This window comes from Zootoca vivipara, chromosome 12 (genome assembly GCF_965207765.1).
Source record: "Zootoca vivipara chromosome 12, rZooViv2.hap1.1, whole genome shotgun sequence".
NCBI classification, from domain to species: Eukaryota; Metazoa; Chordata; class Lepidosauria; order Squamata; family Lacertidae; genus Zootoca; species Zootoca vivipara.
In genome coordinates, this window is record NC_142595.1 from 472,562 (window position 1) to 493,156 (window position 20,595).

The 20,595-nt window shown below is 47.6% G+C and overlaps 2 protein-coding genes and 1 long non-coding RNA gene across 11 annotated transcripts; 2 read left to right on the forward strand and 1 right to left on the reverse strand.

The window, feature by feature from the left end:
• Positions 1–436: 436 nt before the first annotated feature.
• On the forward strand, positions 437–1,758 carry LOC148683740 (uncharacterized). Its single transcript, XR_015946636.1, has 3 exons — positions 437–574; positions 673–756; positions 1,633–1,758. It is a non-coding gene; the product is annotated as an uncharacterized LOC148683740 (long non-coding RNA).
• On the reverse strand, positions 1,597–10,514 carry ALKBH2 (alkB homolog 2, alpha-ketoglutarate dependent dioxygenase). Of its 8 annotated transcripts, none has more exons than XM_088655744.1 (5): positions 10,377–10,514; positions 9,640–9,815; positions 5,329–5,661; positions 3,811–4,009; positions 1,597–2,075 (listed from the first exon to the last, which is right to left on the reverse strand). In XM_088655744.1, the coding sequence occupies exons 3-5, from the start codon at positions 5,615–5,617 to the stop codon at positions 1,763–1,765; spliced, it is 801 nt and encodes a 266-aa protein (XP_088511870.1). In that variant the 5' UTR covers positions 5,618–5,661; positions 9,640–9,815; positions 10,377–10,514; the 3' UTR covers positions 1,597–1,762. The 8 variants fall into 8 exon arrangements, with proteins under 8 accessions (XP_088511870.1, XP_088511867.1, XP_088511866.1 ...); XM_088655741.1 differs by having other exon boundaries at positions 5,329–5,776; XM_088655740.1 differs by lacking the exon at positions 10,377–10,514 and adding an exon at positions 10,250–10,316 and having other exon boundaries at positions 5,329–5,776.
• On the forward strand, positions 10,470–20,125 carry UNG (uracil DNA glycosylase). Of its 2 annotated transcripts, XM_035135522.3 has the most exons (7): positions 10,470–10,602; positions 11,115–11,321; positions 16,383–16,478; positions 17,351–17,448; positions 17,626–17,714; positions 18,283–18,461; positions 18,784–20,125. In XM_035135522.3, exons 1-7 carry the CDS (start codon positions 10,513–10,515, stop codon positions 18,922–18,924), a joined length of 900 nt encoding a protein of 299 aa, XP_034991413.1. In that variant the 5' UTR covers positions 10,470–10,512; the 3' UTR covers positions 18,925–20,125. The 2 variants fall into 2 exon arrangements, with proteins under 2 accessions (XP_034991413.1, XP_060138039.2); XM_060282056.2 differs by lacking the exon at positions 10,470–10,602 and having other exon boundaries at positions 10,798–11,321.
• Positions 20,126–20,595: the final 470 nt, after the last annotated feature.

Genomic DNA, 20,595 nt, shown 5'->3' on the forward strand with positions numbered 1-20,595 from the left:
AATCTACCAATCTCCTTTCCAAGGAGCTGTATATTTTAACTTTTGCCTTTTGGCTATGAGAAGTTTCCTTCGTGCTGCCAGAGTGAACTTCTGCTGCACAGCCCTGAGGGTTCATAGATAGGCCCAGCCTTAGCTTGCTATGGCTATTTCATGACTTGTAAAGGCAGTAAATATAGGACTAGGTATCCAGGAGTCACCCACACCCCTCTCCCCTTTTATGAGGCTCAAAAATTGCCCTAAGGGCTCCCCAGAGTGGGTTGGTTATGGTGGCATGTATCATACTTACATTAAGCTTTGTTAACAGGCAGGAAACTACCGGTAGCTATTTCTTCCCCACCTGTGGCCATCTGCCACGGCTGTTTCCATAACTGAGTCCTTAACAACCAAACCAACCAGGAACGCTGCTTTTCACAGTATCACTGGAGTGTAAGCCTGAAGCTAAGATGCCTCTTTTGCCTTTATCTTGCTGTACCCCACTATGGGTTGTAGCCAACTATGACCTACGACCTACTCAGAGTAGACCCACTGAAATCAATGTCCATTAGGCATGACCTTTAACTTAAATGGGACTACTGTAAGTAGATATAGCACCAGCTACAGCCCTTATGCTTTTGGAGTCATTCCAGAAATAATGTTAGAAGAGGGCCTGACCTTTGTTGCCTTTGCTCTTAGGTCAGTTGGATGATGAACAAAACTCCGTCTTGAGATATTCTATAACAAATCCATTGATCTGCAAGATTTCACCCTCCTTGCCTGGTACTGCCTCTTGTAAGACTTGTGTGATGCCACCCCTCTCCTCTTCCTTCCTTTATTACTCACTTGCTTCTTTCCTGGGTTGCTTTTAGGAGGGTGGGGACTGGCTCCCTTATGGTCTGGAGAATACTACAGTAAATAAATGGATGGTCCTACAGGAGAGATCCAAAGAATCCTTCAGTTAAAGACTTAAGACTTTTAGCCCAATATGAGCAAGAAAATGGATTAACTGTCATCTACCGTTAATACCGTCCCTATCCACAACTACTAAGCAAACTGAACTCTGAGTAGGTTCCAAGGGACCAAGACACTGGTTATTTGCATGCCAGTTTCTATAGCTCTGGATGAGGACTAGGGAAGTGGGAGGGTGGGCAATACTGTCTTAGTCTTCATTTTTAGGTTTGTAAAACTATAAAATCCAATTAATATTTTTAAAGAGTTGCTCTGGGTGATACAAGGCTGGGGGAACCTGTGACCTTCCAGGTGTTGTGGGACCTGGATCCACCATCCACTATGGTCAGGCTCCCCAGCCCTGTATTACAAAGGAAATATACATCAGGGGGGCAGGGGAGGTTTATCTTTCATTTCTGCTTTGCTTCAGAGAAGATTATAGAAGCAGCTTTTGCCTAATGATCATGGACTACTGGCCATCCTGCTAGTCACTCCCTTTTCTGCAGCCACCTACCCCCAAAGCACCTAGGAAATCCTCAAGCCCCTTGTTGGAACATGATCTGCATTTTACAAAGCAACCATAGCCTCCCACACCCCACCCCACCCCACCTGGACATTGACCTTATGAACTATGGCCATACTAACATCTGAAATGCAATGATCAGCCAAGTGTTTGACCCCAAATGCCTTTTTATTTTTACCACAAAGGTACTAAAAGGAACAAAAACAAAAAACACTCTTGGAAACACTCTGTTTCATGCCTACAAAGAAACTAGATGGCCAAACTCTTGAGACGAACAAACACTGTGTGGAAGTCAGTGAGCCATCTCTCCTGCTCTCATTGCCCTGGGGTCAGCACCATCACTTTTCGAAATGTCAGGTTGATTCTTGGAGCCAGGAGCTTCTTGCGACTGGGCAGGCTGTGGTACCAGTAACGGTTGGTGGGGAAGTTCATCATCAACAAGCTCCCATGCTCCAGCTGCAACTTGACAGCCTCAATGTAGCGCGAGGGGTTTTTGCCTCGGGAATCCTTGTGCCGGAAGACAAAGTCTCTGCAGGCTCCAAAGGACACGGATGCAATGGGGCTGCGAGGGGCCAGCTCTCGCTCGTCGTCTCTGTGCTCTCCCATGTGATCATGACCATCCTTATACCTGGCAGGGAAGGGAGATGAGTGATGCAGTTAGGTAGTTTTAGACTATGGACTCAAATGCACTTGCAGAATGCAGGGCTATACTATAGTGATGTGCATGATTTCACTTGATTCAGAATGCAGTAAGCCTGTATGTTTGGGGTGCTGGTCTCCTGCTCGTTCTATTCAGGGGGCAGCGACTAGACTTCTGCCTTGAAGGTTCTGCCCCAATGGTCCCACAGGGGAAGATCCACAATATCTCTCCTCCTTTCCAACTTAATCTGTACTATACCATATGCATCTTTTTGGCCACTGCAAGAACAGGATGATGGACTAGACTGATGGAAATACAACAGTCAATTAACCAGATAAAAACAGGTAAATCGCCGGGGCCAGACGGGCTATCAGTGAAGTACTATAAAAACTATAAGAGTTTTTGGTACAGCCTTTGAAAGATATAATGAATAAGATTTTGGATACAGGGAAAGTATCAGATTCTTGGAAAGAGGCATTTATTACATCAATTCCAAAACAAGATACAGATTTACTATCAGTAAAAAATCATAGGCCGATATCTCTGCTAAATAATGGTTATAAACTAATTGCCAACAATGGTGAATCATTTAGTCGTGTCCGACTCTTCGTGACCCCATGGACCATAGCACGCCAAGCACTCCTGTCTTGCACTGCCTCCCGCAGTTTGGTCAAACTCATGTTCGTAACTTTGAGAACACTGTCCAACCATCTCGTCCTCTGTCGTCCCCTTCTCCTAGTGCCCTCCATCTTTCCCAACATCAGGGTCTTTTCCAGGGAGTCTTCTCATGAGGTGGCCAAAAGCTTTAATTCATCAAGATCAAGCTGGCTTTCTTCCTGGCCGCCAGATAAATGTCTGTAGATGCAGATAAGGCGTCATGGATGTTTATGGGGGGGGGGGACTATATAAATGATGAACTTTGGAGAGTCATTCCTTAGGAGAATTGACGCGATTTATTCAGATCACCAGGCTATGTTGATAGTCAACAATGTGATAATGAAAAATATAATATAACCCATTGTATCATTTAAAATATACTGGATATAATATACAATTGTCACATGGGAAAAATTATGGAGGGAAGACTTAAAATTTACAGCATGCTGTACGTTGAAGGAAAACTATATGAAAATGATGTACCGTTGGTATTTAGGTAAAGGTACCCCTGACCGTTAGGTCCAGTCACGGATGACTCGGGGGTTGCGTGCTCATCTCACTCTATAGGCCAAGGGAGCCAGCGTTTGTCCGCAGACAGCTTCCAGGTCATGTGGCCAGCATGATTAAGTCGCTTCAGTGCTAAGTTTCAAGAAGTTCAGTGAATAGAATAGAAACAATATTTTTCTGATTGTTTGGAGTGGACAGTATTTAAGTTTTTCATGTGTAAGCTGGGCTGGCAGTCTAAGTTTCTTAATATATATATATATATATATATATATATTGTTTTTGTTTAGCCAAATTAGTTAACAAACATGGATGTTTGTTTAAGCAAATAACATATGCTGTAATGTTATTGTTTCAGTTGAATAAATCTATTTCAATTGTTATTATTAAGGTAATGATTATTTTTCTCCTTCCTTCTTCATCTACTTGCATATTAAAGTTATACCAGCAAGAATTAGTCTTTATGTAGAAAACTATGATTTAAATCAAGCCTTACTGACTAGTGATTTAAATCAGTTTGATTTAAATCAAATCCACCCTGCCACCACCTGCCCGAAGTTACCTGTTAATGAGAACAAAATTGAAGGTGTCCCCGGTGGTTAGCTGGATTTGGTCTCTTATGTGGTCCAGAACTGGAATCCATGGCTTGGGTGAGAAAGTGACCCCTGAGTATGTGTACGTCAAGCCAGCATCCCCGTAGGTCACTTGTTTCCTTGGGATGTTGTGCCACTTTCCGAATATGTGGAGTTTAGTGAACTCTCCTGCTTTGAAAAAGAATGACAAACTCAAGATGGGCTTTCATAACCAGATGCAGGGAAGAAATGCCACTAAGTAAAGATTAAAAATCCTCCCTGGGAGCAGTGGTGGGGAACCTGTGGTGGCCCCCAGATTCTATTCATGGGGCCCTCTGGATGCTGCGGTTGCTCTCTGCTGCCTGCCTGCATCACCTCCCCTCTAGAAATGGCTTTTTCTTCCATGCCATGTGTTTGTGTGTGTGTGGAAAGGAGAGAGGAAGAGCAAGAGACAGAGATGTGGAGGAGAAAACCTCTTGCCGCAAGTTGGGAGAGGCCAGAGGGAGAGAAAGAAGAAGAAGAAGAGTTTGGATTTGATATCCCGCTTTATCACTACCCGAAGGAGTCTCAAAGCGGCTAACAATCTCCTTTCCCTTCCTCCCCCACAACAAACACTCTGTGAGGTGAGTGGGGCTGAGAGACTTCAGAGAAGTGTGACTAGCCCAGGGTCACCCAGCAGCTGCATGTGGAGGAGCAGAGACACGAACCCGGTTCCCCAGATTACAAATCTACTGCTCTTAACCACTACACCACACTGGTGTGGGGAGAGAAGAATGTTTCACAGAGAGACATACACAAAAGTATGCAACTCTGCAAATTTAACCTGGTACATTCTGCATGCAAAGCAGGTGCTCTACCACTGAGCTATGGCCCTTCCCCATTAAACAACCCTCTTCACTGCAGCCCCCTGCCCAATGGCCATTCAGTGAGAAACTGCTTCTCAGCCTGGCTGTAATGATTTACAACCCCTGAAGACGGTTTGGAAGCTTCAGATGGTGCAGAATTTGGCAGTCAAGTTGCTAACTGGGGCAAGACACTTTGAGCATTCACATCCTGGCCTGAATGCATGGCTGTCAATTAGTTTCTGGGTCCAATTCAAAGTGCTGGTTTTGACCTATAAAGCCTTAAAAAGCTCAGGACCACAATACCTCTGTACTGGCTGTTTGTGGAATGGAATGCTCTCCCCAGGAAGGTTTGCTTGGTGCCTTCATTATATATTTTTAGGCACCAGGCAAAAACATTTCTCTTCAACCAGGCCTTTGGCTAATTAATATTCTACAGCCTTTTAAACGTGTTCTTGGGGGGTTATTGTTTCATTTTTGACCTTTTTGTGCTTTTATCTTGTATCTTCTCTTGTCAACCGCCCAGCGATCTTCAGATGAAGGGTAGTGTATAAATTTAATAAATAATAATAGCCATAAAAATGAGGAAATCTATTTACAGTATGCTCCAGATAGCCCTGCTTGCATGGAGAATTCATTAAAGATTCAAAGATCAGATCTGTTTACCTTCAAAATATTCCACTTCCTTTTCAAGCTCCTGGAAGATCCTGTCAGCCTCTGCTTTGTTGAAAAGGATCCTATAATCGCAGTTGAGCCCTTCTGCCCGGATGTGTTTCCACGAAGCACCTATCAAGGCAGTCTTGCTTTGGTGGGATGCATCCAGCTTGGGCCTCTTCTTGCTTCTTCCACTGCCTTCCTCACCAGAGTCAGCCTCCTCCCACTTTGGCCCAGGGGACTTCCTCTTGCTCTTTGTTGCTGTGGTCTTAACAGGCCCCCGGACAATGAATTTATCCATCGCCAGTTGCTACACACCTCAGTCGAGGCTGTAGGAGGGCAAGCCTGTGATTGACCAGAACCAGATTAGATATGCCTGGAGTGGGGCGACCTGGGATGATCTTCTTGGTTGTGGGCTCATGGCTGTGGAGGGCTCTTTTTACTAATATACTTGCAGCAGCTGGAAAATATACAGTGGTACCTCGGGTTACAAACCCTCCAGGTTACAAACGCTTCAGGTTACAGACTCCGCTAACCCAGAAATAGTACCTTGAGTTAAGAATTTTGCTTCAATATGAGAACAGAAATCGTGCTCCGGCGGCGCGGCAGCAGCGGGAGGCCCCATAAGCTAAAGTGGTGCTTCAGGTTAAGAACAGTTTCAGGTTAAGAATGGACCTCTGGAACGACTTAAGTTCTTAACCAGAGGCAGGCCCGTCTTTATGGCTTGGCTCAGTGGCGCGGGCACAGCAGGGGCGCAGCACAGCTGTTGTCTGTGCTCTGGCACGCTGCTGCTGCTCACTCCTGTTTGGTAAAGCTGCTCGCGAGCCTGGGCAGCTATGTGAAGTGTTGCCGGCTGCTGCTAAGGTAGCCAGCTCAAGGCGCCCCCGTCATGCCGCCAGCACCCAGCAGGGGCGTGGAACAGCTGTCTGGCCTAGGAAGCTTTTTTCCTGCCTGCCTTTTCTCCACATGGTTTCCCTTCCCATCGCCTCAGAAATTCAAGTGGTGGAACACGGGGTCTCCCTGCCTACCGGCCCAAACGCGGCTGCTTCCCGGGCCTGGCTGAGGCGATGGGAAGGAAAACCACGTGGAGGCAAGGCAGGCAGGAAAAAGTAGGCAGGAAAAAAGGCAGGCAGATCCGATGCGAACGGGAAGAGCTTAACAGCAGCCAGACTCCGCCCCCCAGCAAGCCCTATTGGCCAGCTGAGGGGCTTAGCATGCTGCGGCTGGAGTCTCCTCCCTGCCCCTTCAGTAGCACAGCCCTCACCCGCCATGCCGCGCCACACGGCGCCCGGAGCAAGAGGCATAGCTTTGGCCAAGCCAAGCCAGCATCGCCCGCTGTGTCTCTTAAAAACCCCAGTTTTAGGGCTGGGATGTTGCCCTCGACCCTAAAGGCGCCCTTCCTTACCTCTCCCCGATTGATCGTCTGGGACCAGACACTGTCCGCCTGTCGGGACTCTCCCAAGCGCGACCCCTTCCTGCTGCCCATTTGCTTGGCCATCCGGCGGTCTGGGGGGACTTTAGGGGGGGTGGCCAGGTGGAGCCTGGCCGGGGGGCGAGGGGAGCTGGAGGCTGTGGGGGGCTGTCCTAGTGCTCGTCTGGGCAAGGGGAGAGAGCTTTAAAACTGAGACAGCAATGAGTTAAAATCCTGGGGTGTGTGTGTTCTAGGGCAAATATAAGGGAGAGATCCTCCAGGTGCTTAAGGCTGAGGAGGGCTAAATGCTCTCGACATGTTTTTAAACTAAGCTTAAAATAAATACACTGCCTTGTTGATGGTTTGTATGTGTGGGGGCAGAAGAGCTGGGGGTGCAATTTTTTTGGGGGGGGGGCTGAGAATCTGTATAAGGGGTGTGGGGTATCATGTATGAGGAAAATGTTGTACTACGAGGCTGGTGGTTCTGTGAGCTATGTAGCCACTGTTCAGAAGTGGAATATGGGCAATGGGTTGTTGGAGGGTCTTTGGGGAGACAAATCTTGGGTAGAGTGGAGCAAAGGCCTGGGAGATCCAGTGGTACTGAAGTGTTGGGCTGAGTGTGGGGCAGTGGCTGAAAAGGCAAAAGTGACTCTTCCAGGGACGGAAGGAGCTGATGCTGAGGGGCAAGGGCAGGGCCCTTACAGCAGGAGGCCCTACGGCCCTCCAGATGTTGTTGTGCAGGACTGGCTCTTTGATCCTGTACAGCATAGTCAATACACTGTTTCAGTGTATCTGAAGAAGTGTGCATGCACACGAAAGCTCATACCAGTGACAAACTTAGTTGGTCTCTAAGGTGCTACTGGAAGGAATTATTTTTGTTTGTTTCGAGCATAGTCAATGGTTAGGGATGATGGGAGTCATAGTCCCAACAACAACTGGAAGGGTACAGGCTCCCCACTCCTGGTCTGGTAGGAGAACTAGCATTTGTGGAAGTGGGGATTTGATTACTGAACGGGGGTTTGATTGATTTGATTGATTGATTTTAAAAGCTTATATCCTGCCTTTTTGCAGATAATGGATCCAAGGTTCTGGGGGTTCAAGGGGTTTGGCTGAGATGGGCTCTGGGTCTGAGAGGGTGGCCATCTGTAGAAGTCTCTGGTGCTGTGGTGTCGCCTGGGGTTTCCTGTTGCTGGATTGGCCTTGCGTTTAAAGCATGAGTAGGCAAACTAGGCCAGATCTGACCCAATCATCTTCTAAATCCGGCCCACAGATGGTCCAGGAATCAGCGTGTTTTGACATGAGTAGAATGTGTGCTTTTATTTAAAATGTATCTCTGGTTTATTTGTGGGACATAGGAATTTGTTCCTCCCCCCCAAAAATATATATATATATATATATATAATCCGGGCCCCCCACAAGGTCTGAGGGACAGTGGACCGGCCCCCTGCTGAAAAAGTTTGCTGACCCCTGGTTTAAAGGGACAACACAGGTGTGGAGGACATGGGACAGGATGTGGAGAGGCAGGAAGAAAGAAAACACCCCTCCAGGCTTCCCTGGAGTCCACTAGGGTGGGGTGGCCTTGACTGTCTTACTCCGCCTCTGCTTATTGTCCCCTGCATCACGCGAGTCCTGAGCCCGCGTCATGCCACCCCACCAGCCAAAACGTTGACAACTCTGGGAAACGGGGGCGGGGCAGAGAGATCTTTGCACCACGGCGCCGGATATGCTTAAGACGGCCCTGACCAGAGGTACTACTGTAATTCATGATGTCTGCAAAGGATCTCTTTACTCAAGGGATGGGGAGCCTTTGGCCTGCTGGATGGTGCTAGATTCCAATTCCCATCAATCCTAGCTTGCATGACCAATGGTCAGGGATAACGGGGGTCACAGTCCAACAACATCTGCTGGCACCTAGCTGGGGAACACTGGCTTGGACAAGCTGAAATCTATTATTATCTAGGCCAGCGTTTCTCAACCGCTGTTCCGCGGCACAGTACTGTGCCGCCCGACGCTGGCTGGTGTGCCGCGACGCCTGGCGGCCGCCAATCTTTCACAGGGCATTCCTCCCTGCAGGGAAAGAAAACAGGAGCAGCTTCCTCGCATGTAAGCGGCTGCCGCTTGCTTTCCGTGCAGGAAGAGGGGACACGCGGGGCTTTCCTCCCTGCAGGGAAAGAATGCAGCAGCCGCTTACTCGCATGTAAGCAGCTACGGCTTTCTTTCAGACCAGGGAGAGGGGATGCACGGGGCTTTTCTCCCTCACGGAGCTTTCCTCCCTCCTCCCTCGCGGAGCTTTCCAGCTTTCCTCCCTCCTCCCTGCAGGGAAATAAAGCGGCACCCGTTTACGCGCGTGTAAGCAACTGCCGCTTTATTTCCCTGCAGCTTCTTTCTTTCTCTCCCCACCCCCACTCGCCTCGGTGCCTGGAACAATAGAGTGCGAGTGGAGCCGGCTCTGGGCTGCGCTCCCTCCCCTTCTCCCTCTCTCCACCTCTCCTCCCCTCCCTCCGAATGAAATCTACCTTAGCATGCCTGCAAGTAAGTGCATTTAAACATCTGTGCATTTAAGCACTGTTGTCTCTCTTTTAAAAAGAGTTGTCTCTCTATTTAAAAAGCGGGGAGAGGAAGAGATACATAATAAATTACAGTCATAATTATATAGTCAATATAGGGCGGCACAGAGTTAAATTTTGTAACTTTTTAAATGGTGGTGTGCCTCGTGATTTTTTTCATGGAACAAGTGTGCCGTGGCCCAAAAAAGGTTGAGAAACACTGATCTAGGCTGGCAAAATGGAACCTCCTAGTTCAGAAGCAATGTACCCCTGCATATCAGGTGCTGGGGATACATTGTAGGGAAAGGCTGCTCTTTCATGCCTTAGGGTTAAAATGCTATGGCTGCATTCCAGTGCACATCTTACCTCCTGCGATCCCCACGTAAATCAGGATATTCTCCAGGCTCCTCCTGGAAACGGGCCTAGAGGCCAGCGAGCCTCACTGCAGGAATCCTGTTTCAGGTCCCACCTTCCTCTTCTTTCCAGTCACTCCTTGCAGCTCCTCCCTTCCTGCAAAAGGCAGTAACTGAGAACCCTGCCTGCTAGAAAGAAAAATGGTAGTGATATTATTGAACAAGAAAAAGTCTGTTAGCTCCATTTTGCGGGCTTCCAAGCATCGTAAAAGCTTCTCATTAATGTAAAATCTAAATTGCAAAACATAATCTAGGAGCAGTACAGGTGCAGTTTCCAAAGATTATGTTTGATCACACTTTGTTTGTAAGTTTGATTCTACATTGATGATGATGGTGATAATAATAATAATAATGATGATGATGATGATGTTTCTCGCCAATACGAAAGGAATTTGCGGAGGGGGAGACATTGATCTCTCTTCATACGTTACTTTCCCCCTAACACGCATGTTAATCACGCAAGTCGGTAAACACAGCGTGCAACAGAAGGCCTGAACGACCCTGTTGCAAGGAATACGATCATTATTGCTATTTACTACAGTCTCCTTTTGCCCCGTATTCACCTTCCAAGAATATGAACAAGCGCGTATGATAAAGCACTGCGCATGCGCAAACGGGGCGAGTGGGCGCGACCAAGATGCTCCTCGTCTGCGCATGCGCGCTTGCTTTCGCGCCAATTTTAAAGGGTACCTTAAGCGGGAGCGAGCGGCGGGTCTTGCCGTGAGGGGACTGAAGAGCTGAGCCAGCGGCTGCGCCTCCTGCCTTTCCCTCTGCGCCCTTCTCTCCCGAGCTGCAGCGCCGGAGCCCGTCTGCGAGCGGAGCCACCATGATCGGCCAGAAGACGCTGCTCTCGTTCTTCTCGGCGGCGCAGGCCAAGAAGCGGAGCCGCTCCCCGGAACCAGTCGGGGCCGGTGAGGTAAAAAGGAAAACAGGGAAGAGGGGAGGGGGAGCTCGGTCGAGGCGGCGAGAAAATCGAAAGGGGGCTGCTTCCAGCGTTCATATTCGCGCGGGTCAGAAAAAGGCGCCTTCCTGAGGTGCCGCCAATGGGAAGCGTCCGGGGGTGGGACTAAATCCGACTCTGTGCTCTTAACCAATAAGAGCTAGTGCTACCATAGCAACAGAGATAAACTGAGGGTCAGGGGCTTTCAAGCAGAACTGCGATAGGGCGAGCGGGCTGCAGGGCTCGTGACCAGTGGCCAATTAGGAAGCTGTTTTGTTGGCCCATAACCAATGAGAAAGGAAGGGGGCGCTATCTCGCATGTGATAGGCCGATAAACGGCGCTTTTGGTGTAGCTGGCCAATTATCGCACCTGTTTAGTTGCGCGCGGATTTATCATGGCGGCGGCGGGTCCTGGTCTCGCGTCGCTCCGCTACTGTCTCTCTTCTGCTTTCGTTTTGCCGCCCCTCATCCGCTGCTTTCGCCTGCAGGCAGGCTCTCTTAAGAGGTCGAAGGCTGACGCTCCGTCCCCGCAGTCCTCGCCTCTCAGCCAGGAGCAGCTGGAGCGGATCCGCAGGAACAAAGAGGCGGCCTTGCAGAGACTCGCTTCCCGCATCAGCAGCCTCGCTCCTCAAGAGATCGCGCAGGACTGGAGGGTCGCTCTCGCCGGGGAGTTCGCCAAGCCGTATTTCGCCCAGGTGGGCCAGAGGCCGAGAGGGGCGCGCTCCCGAAACCGAGCCTCCCCGTCCCCGCGGTTTTTTTATGCATCTCCATTAACTACTTCAGGAAGGCGGGGGACTGCCATGTTCAGTGCAAGGGTGAACTGCTGTCCCCTCTGATACGCGGCGGCTCTCCAGGATGTCAGATGGAGAAAGGTCTAGGCCCATCTAAGGTCGATTGCAACGCACCTTATGTGAGCAAAGGATGTGCTCCCGCACGGAGCTGCAGTCCGTGCCACTTTGATATACCGTAGTCCCCCCCCCCCCATAATTTATTACAGTATATCGAAAACAGACCTGCTGTTGCTGTGCTGTGTTAAATGTACCACACCAAAATCTGCCCACTCGCCTGCCTTGGTGCCTATCTCTTTTCTCCTCCTTTACACACATACATTTCTTCCCTTTCTGTCTTATGCCGCGTTGATAGCTTATTCATTGCATTGTAGCAGAATTCTATGCTTGTTACTCAGGCAAGTGTGCCACTGGGTTCAATAGGGCTTCCTAGTAAATGTGTGTAGTAATAATATTTATTTATTTATAATAATAATATAATAATAATAATAATAATAATAATAATAATAATTTTTTATTTGTACCCCGCCCATCTGGCTGAGTCTCCCCAGCCACTCTGGGCTGCTTCCAATTGAATATCAAAACAATACAGCAATAACAAAATTACAAAAGTCACAAACAATACATAAACCACATCAAAAAATACACAACCGAATGGAAAACAGTTTTGACATAAATCAAAATCTAAAACTAAGAATACATCCTTAATACAGTTTAAAATAACATAGGTAAAAAATAACAGGAATTTAAACAAAAAACAAAACAAAATGGAGCCCTCTCTGCCCAGCAGCAGTGGCGGCAACAGTCCTTTATAAAGCCCATCAGGCCCCGCCCTGGGCCAGGTGGTGAGTGGCAGGACTGGGGCCTTCAGGCGCTGAGCAGGGGAGTCCTCCTGGCTGGCAGCAGCATCAGCATCAGCAGTTCTTATAGGCCTCAGGCCCCGCCCAACTGGCTGGGTTTCCGCAGCCACTCTGGGCGGCTTCCAACAGAAAATTAAAATACAATAATCTATTAAACATTAAAAGCTTCCCTAAACAGGGCTGCCTTCAGATGTCCTCTAAAAGTCTGGTAGTTGTTTTTCTCTTTGACATCTGGTGGGAGGGCATTCCACAAGGCGGGTGTCTCTACCGAGAATGCCATCTGCCTGGTTCCCTGTAACTTGGCTTCTCGCAGCGAGGGAACCGCCAGAAGGCCCTCGGTGCTGGACCTCAGTGTCCGGGCAGAACGATGGGGGCGGAGATGCTCCTTCAGGTATACTGGGCCAAGGGCATTTAGGGCTTTCAAGGTCAGCATCAACACTTTGAATTGTGCTCAGAAACTTACTGGGAGCCAATGTAGGTCTTTCAAGACTGGTGTTACGTGGTCTCGGCAGCCGCTCCCAGTCACCAGTCTAGCTGCCGCATTCTGGATTAGTTGTAATTTCCGGTTCACCTTCAAAGGTAGCCCCACATAAAGCGCATTGCAGTAGTCCAAGCGAGAGATAACTAGAGCATGCACCACTCTGGCGAGACAGTCTGCAAGCAGGTAGGGTCTCAGCCTGCGTACCAGATGGAGCTGATAAACAGCTGCCCTGGACACAGAATTGACCTGCGCCTCCATGGACAGCTGTGAGTCCAAAATGACTCCCAAGCTGCGCACCTGGTCCTTCAGGGGCACAGTTACCCCATTCAGGACCAGGGAGTCCTCCACACCAGCCCGCCCCCTGTCCCACCAAAACAGTACTTCTGTCTTGTCAGGATTCAACCTTAATCTGTTAGCCGCCATCCAGACTCACACGGGACCTTTGCCGCCTTCACTGGTTCTGATTCGAAATTTGAAGGAGAGGTAGTGCTGGGTATCATCCGCATACTGATGGACACCCAGCCCACACCCCCTGATGATCTCTCCCAGCGGCTTCATATAGATATTAAAAAGCATGGGGGAGAGGACAGAACCCTGAGGCACCCCATAAGTGAGAACCCAGGGGTCTGAACAGTCATCCCCCACCACCACTTTCTGGACATGGCCCAGGAGGAAGGAGCAGGGCCACTGTATGACAGTGCCCCCAGCTCCCAACCCCTTTAGACCACGGGTGTCAAACACAAGGCCCGGGGGCCAAATCCGGCCCGCCAGACCTCATCATGTGGCCCGCCGAGCGCCCCAGCCAGCGGGACCTTGCTGCTGAAGCACCGCGCCGACAAAGCGCCGACAAACAGCTGGGGCCGGAGGGGGTAGAAAGGCAGCCGGAGCAGCGCTGCGTGGAGCGCCCCGAACCACAGCAGGAGGAGGAGGAGACAGCTTGCCAGGTCAGTGCCTGGCAGCGCCGCACGGAGAGTCCCGAGCCTCTGCGATGCAGCAGTGCTCTGTAGCACTTTGAATCCTCCTCCTCCTGCCACGGCTCGGCGCCTGGAAACGGCGGCTGCTGCTGCTGCTGCTGCAGCACAGACAAAGCACCCAGCAGCGCCGTGTGGAGGAGGAGGAGGATTCAAAGTGCTACAGAGCACTGCTGCGTCCCAGAGGCTCAGGACTCTCCGCACGGCGCTGCCGGGCACCGACCCGGCAAGCCGCCACCTCCGCCTCCTCTTGCCTCACCTCCTCCTCCTCCTGCCGCGGCTCAGCCTCATGAACGTGAGCTTAGCAGCGGCTCAGCCTCACGGACGTGCAACTCTGGGTCCCTTCGCACTCTTTTCTGGCGCTGAATCAAGGCGGCGACCCCCCCTTCCCTTTCTTTCTTTCCCTCTCCTTCCTTCCTTATCTCTGTCTTCTCTCCCTCTTTCTTTTTCTTTCCTTCTTCATTCCTTCTTTCCTACTCTTCTTTCTCTCACCTCTTTCCTTCCTCTCTCCCTCCTGCTCCCTCTTTTCTTTTTCTTCCTTCCTTCCTTCCTTCCTTCCTTCCTTCCGTCCGTCCTTCCCATCTTTCTTCCTCTCCCTCATTCTTATTCTTTCTTTCCCTCTACTTCCTTCCTTCTTTCTACCTTTCCGTCTTCTCTCCCTCTTTCTTTTTCTTTCCTTCTTTATTCCCTTCCTTATTTCCTACTCTTCTTTCTCTCCCCTCTTTCCTTCCTTCCTCTCTCCCTCCCACTCCCTCTTTTCTTCCTTCCTTCCTTCCTTCCTCCCCTCCCCTCCCCTCCCTCTCCCTCTCCTCAGAAACATAGGATGCTGCTTTATACTTCTGGCCCTTAAACCCTGGAACCAGGAGAGCAGCTCCAGTGAGTCAACCTCAGCCAGTCCCTTTGGTGAAGGGTGGTGGCTCACTGGCAGAACATCTGTCCTGCATGCAGAAGGACCCCAGCATCTCCAGGTACTAGTAGCTCTGCAAAGGTCCTGCATGAAACCCTAGCGAGCCTCCACCACCCAGTGCAGTTACCAAAAATCATTTTTCAATAAATTGTACAATAATTGTACATTTGAATATCTACTTGCCATTATTCTGACTATGTTTCTGCTTTCAGAGCTAGTTATTACTTACATTATTACAAAAACAGTAATAATTGAATGCAGTGACAATAATTTATGATAATAAAGAGTGGACACATAGTCCTACAGATACAACCGGCCCTTTGAGGGTGACCAAACTGCTGATGCGGCCCCCGATGAATTTGAGTTTGACACCCCTGCTTTAGACAGTCCAGAAGGATGTTATGGTCGATGGTGTCAAAAGCCGCTGAGAGATCCAGCAGGACTAGGAAACAGCTTTCACCTTTGTCCCTGGCCTGCCAGAGATCATCAACCAGTGCAATTTCAGTCCTATGATGAGGCCTGAATCCCGACTGGAAGGGATCCAAATGGTCCGCTTCTTCCAGGCGTACCTGGAGTCGTTCAGCACCACTTGCTCAATCACCGTGTAGTTATTTATATATTTATTATTAAAGTTTTCCTTGGTTTACACACCTTGTCTCTTTTTTCAAGTTGTACAATACAGTCTTTTCTACAGATCAGTTACATTGTTGAGTACAGTATAAGGTTTGGGAGAGGAGGCGTGGTGGTGAAATTGTGTGTGTAGGGTTCTAGTCCTGAAACCTGGTCTTTTGTATGTTTGCATGGAAGCAGTTCCTTCTTTATTTCATGGAGCTAACACTCATGGAAATTTACATGGGATGTGGTCTCACTCTCCTTGTGTATACTGTACTGCAGGCATCCCCAAACTGCAGCCCTCCAGATGTTATGGCCTACAACTCCCATGATCCCTAGCTAACAGGACCAGTGGTCGGGGAAGATGGGAATTGTAGTCCAAAACATCTGGAGGGCCGAAGTTTGGGGATGCCTGCTGTACTGTATTTACAGAATAATCAAGTCGTTACTCCTCTCTACCTTGCAGGCCCAAAGTAGCATTAACTGTTCCTCCAAAACTATTATTGATCAGCCTTTATATATGAGAGAGATGCAAAAGTATTTAGATTTGATCTACCCTGTCTTAAGAAGCTCCTGGTGGCTAGAAGTATTTTGTTAATTATTGAGCATGTATCTTGCTGCAACTAATATCTCTGAGTCCATATCAGTATTCCAAAAATATATTTTTAAGAACTAATACAAGGCAAGAAGTTGTGGCTAAGAATTGGAGAGCGGCTACAGGGTCATCACTTGTCCTGAAATGGGAGGCTCCACTTTGTAATGTTCCCCTCACTTTCAAGCATGTTTCTCAAGTTTCTGTATCTCTTGAAAGTTCATCACAACTTTTCTGAAAACTCAGCCACCTGGTTTGTATCATGAGATCCAATTTCAAGTCTGGGTGAAGCAAACTCTTCACATCTTTAACAACAATTGGCTGGCTGGCCTCTCTTTAAAGCCTTGGGCATTAATGGGATGTGGTATTGACAGAAGAAAGCTTTATGCATTAACTGAATTGAAATTTTAAAATGACTGAAACACAATCTTGTGTGTGGTGCGCTATAGCCTAGATGCTTGTGTGCAATCAAACCGCTACCTACTTAACCTGCTGGCTCTCCTTAACCAGGATTTGAAACTGTCTGCTTCTGTCTCCCAAAACAGCTAATGGACTTTGTTGCTGCAGAGCGCAAGCGCTACACAGTGTATCCAGCTGTGCATCAAGTCTTCACCTGGACTCAGATGTGCAGTATCCGTGATGTGAGTAAACCTGGTACAATCAGCCCTACATTTATTCTACCTTTTCCTTCAGGAGTCACTAAGTTGTCAGCAGTATCTTCTCTTTTTTCTGCCTCTAGATAAGCGTTGCACTTTGTGTCTGCATTGTTTTGAAATCCATGGGCTAATACAATAATGTTTGGTGCTGCTAGTTACATTTTGGCCTCAGAATGTTTTGCATACACTACTGTATCTAAGTTGTCCTGACTGTAAAGGGAGGCCACTATTAGTTAATCCAATTGGATAAATGCTAGGTGAAGCTGAAAGGGGTGGGAGTGGAATGGAATGGAATGGAATGGAATGGTGGGGCTTCCTTAAAACTACCCTGAGAGTTCCAGATTGTTCCGAGATTTGAACATGGAGCTTTTAATCAATCACTGCTGCATAATAATAATTTATAATCATTTATTATTTGTACATTCATACGTCGGGTTGCTATCGCTGTGGGTTGTGCATTTTTGGGTTACGGACGTGCCGAACCCGGAAGTACTGGGACAGGTTACTTCCAGGTTTCGGAATCACGTCGCGCATGCGCAGAACTTCAAAATGACGTCATGCGCAGAAGCACCAAATCACGTCACGCGCAGACGCAGTGCTGCGGGTTGCAAACGTGCCTGCCACACGGATCACGTTTGCAACCCAAGATTCTACTGTACTCCATCTGACTGGGTTGCCCATGAACTCCGGTATTTATATAGTTGTCCCATTGGTTTTCTGGAACACACAAGAGAAAGAGCGAGGGATAACCAACCACACTCTGCATCCTACCAAAGGGACGTATTAAACTGGGCAGAGATGAATGACAGCAGGAGTGATTGTATTGAACACATTTCTGCTATTGTAACTTTGTTCAGGTAAAAGCTGTCATCTTGGGCCAAGACCCATATCATGGACCCAACCAAGCACACGGACTCTGTTTCAGTGTCCAGAGACCAGTTCCACCTCCACCCAGGTAAGATTAGGCTTTAAACTTTGTAGTCATGTTAGGACCAGATATGCAATACTGCCTTTCCATTAGTCTTTCATTTGCATAGTTATCACTAATATGTGGTTGTGTAATAAATGTAATCACTATGATACAAATGCATGAGAGGAGGTCTGTCAAAACCTTTATTATTTTTTATTGTAGCCTAGAGAACATCTACAAAGAACTGGCTGAAGACATAGAAGGCTTTTCTCATCCTGGCCATGGAGACTTGACTGGGTGGGCTAAACAAGGTGAAGCAGGATCAAAGTTTGTTGTGAGCTTTTCCCCCTGTGGTGGGCTTCCTCCAGCTGCTATCATGTGTGTTTGTTTCACCTTCTGGATACAGATTGCTTCTTTCCAGCAGCCAGTGGTAGTACTTGCAGCAGTGGATGGAGAATTCCTTTCAGCACTCCCCAGATTTTAGCAAGGAAACAGTCCCTGAAGATCCAACACAATCCCAGCCTCCTGCTGCGTCAGAGAGGCTAGATCTTGCTGAAAAGAGCAAGCTTAACTCGTATACATACTTTATAGAACAGTGGATAGTTTTGCTGCTACATGCAGCTCGCTTACAGAACAGCTGGTTATTATAAGTTTATACAACCATTAGCATAAAATTAAACACAAGCTACAATAAAATGCCCTCAAATACGCTGGGAGGTGGGGGTTGACCTCTTCTGATGTTGCAGAATTTGGCTGGGATAAACATACTTGGTGTGCAGAGTATTGATCATTTTCCCTTCGTAGGAGCAAAAGCAGCTTATTTTTATTCAATGTTTTCTGCATGCTTGCTCACCCTTTCCTGTTTCATTTTCAACCTAGGAGTACTGCTTCTCAATGCCGTTCTTACAGTCCGAGCACACCAAGCCAATTCCCACAAAGAGAAGGGCTGGGAGCAGTTCACAGACGCAGTGGTCTCCTGGCTAAACAGCAACTTGGATGGTGTGGTCTTCATGCTTTGGGGGGCCTATGCTCAGAGGAAAGGCAGCTCTATTGACAGGGTAAGTGCACCATTGCTTTTCCATTCCTCTGGAAGTAACACCAGTCTGGACAATGGGGAAAGGCTGGTCTGTGTGTGGAATCTAACCCTGAGCCTGGATTATGGCCTCATGTACACATTAGAGTACATTGTTTTAAAAGGCTATTCTGGGACTGCAGAACTGGGATTATTAGAGGATGGGCTCAGGTTTGGTCAATGTTTCTGTTACATGATATTGGTCCATAGACAACACTACAAAACCTAAGATTCTGCAAATGTGGTGGCAGTTCAGTGGTGGGGGGATGGGATGACTACAAGGTCTTAACATCTCTTATTTCTTGCAGAAACGGCACCACGTCCTACAGACAGCTCACCCTTCACCCCTGTCAGTGTACAGGGGTTTCTTTGGCTGTAAGCATTTCTCTAAAACAAATGAATTGCTGAAAAAGTCTGGGAAGAAGCCCATTGATTGGAGCACCCTATGACTGGTTGGCAGCAGCCTCAAGACCACAGAATTTGAAACCAACTGTGTTTGATTCTTAGAGTGCAGTCACTACTTGGGAACAATTCTTTGGATTTGTTTTAATTGAATGTGCCAGATCAAAGAGTCTACTCCAAAGCTCTTATTTAGGAGTAGCTTTGAATTTAATGGAATTAATCCTGAAAATGTGTTTTTCACATTCTTGGTGGATTTTGGGACAAAAATAGATTGGCTAAGATGTGAGCCTTTTTTATGTTCACTCTGGCTGGTGCTAAGGAAGGCATTCCATTCTGTTTCAATGGTGCCTCGCAAGACATGAGTAATTCGTTCTGCGAGTCGCTTCGTCTTGCCGTAATTTCATCTTGCAAAGTGCAGTTTGCCGTGGCAAAAAAAAACCCCCAAAAAAATCCGCTGGAAAACTTCGTCTTGCGAGGCGCCGAAAACATCTCAAAACGCTTTCGTCTTGCGAGGTGCCACTGTATTTGCTATTGTAAGATGGGCTTGTTGGTTTTTACTCCCCATCTTGTACATCTCATGTTGAGGGAAATGAAAGCACCTTTTCATTTTATTTTTTACACCAAAGAAGCTACTTTTTTATTTTTGGCCCACTCAGTGAAGTATCCATTCAGCAAACTGTTTATGATGGACAAATCAATGTCTTATTTAGTCTTCTAAGCTTGCCCTTTTATCGGTTGTCAATTAAAAGTTGCATCAGTTGCTGTGAACTGTGACCCTGTTTTCACACTGTTTTCTCAGGTCTGCAGGAATTAGATCAGCTATGGCAAAGTCAAAGGATTCCAGTTGCTTTTTTCTTATTGGGATAGGGAAAGGATGGAGCCAGATGTTGGAAAGCATTGCCTGACCTATAGGAGAAGTGGGGTTTCCAGTGCTAATGATGGTTGTGTTAAGGAAAACATCACACATGAAAATCTTATTCAGCCACAGTTGGCAGCTAAACTTCAGTTGCAGGTATTGGGCTTGTAGGAGCCATCATTTTCAACTTCTATAAATTATAAGGAAGTCTGGCATACCCTTTTTATGTGCAAATTGCATGATAAGATATTCTGTTCTGGTATGTTTTAAATACCAAATTATGACTTGTGGGGTTTTTTTTTAACTCTTTGTACCACTAGCTGATAACAATGTTACTATTTTTTTTTACAGTCACAGTATATTTGTTATAAAAATAAACATTTTTTGATATTTGTTGTTTGTTGGCTCCCCCTACTGCTTCTTTTGCATATGTGTTGTTAAATTTATTACCCACCTTTCACCAGCAATTCCCAGGGTTGGTTGCAACAATTTAAAATTGGGAATTAAAAAGAGTTAAAATGTATTGCATATGCAAGAATAAGGGGGATCCTGAAAACACAGATTTCAGGTGCCAAAGGCCAGGGTAAAGCACTTTAAGCACTTGCCAAAAACTTTATAGTGAGGCAGCCAGATGTACCTCTGGGAAAGGAGCTTCACAGCCAAGTTCCACAGATTTATTGAATTACAATAAATCTCAGCAAGTTTCCAATTAGTTACAGTTATACAGTTACAGTGTCCGGGCAGAATGATGGAGGTGGAGACACTCCTTCAGGTATACTGGACCGAGGCCATTTAAGGCTTTAAAGGTCAGCACCAACACTTTGAATTGTGCTCGGAAACGTACTGGGAGCCAATGCAGGTC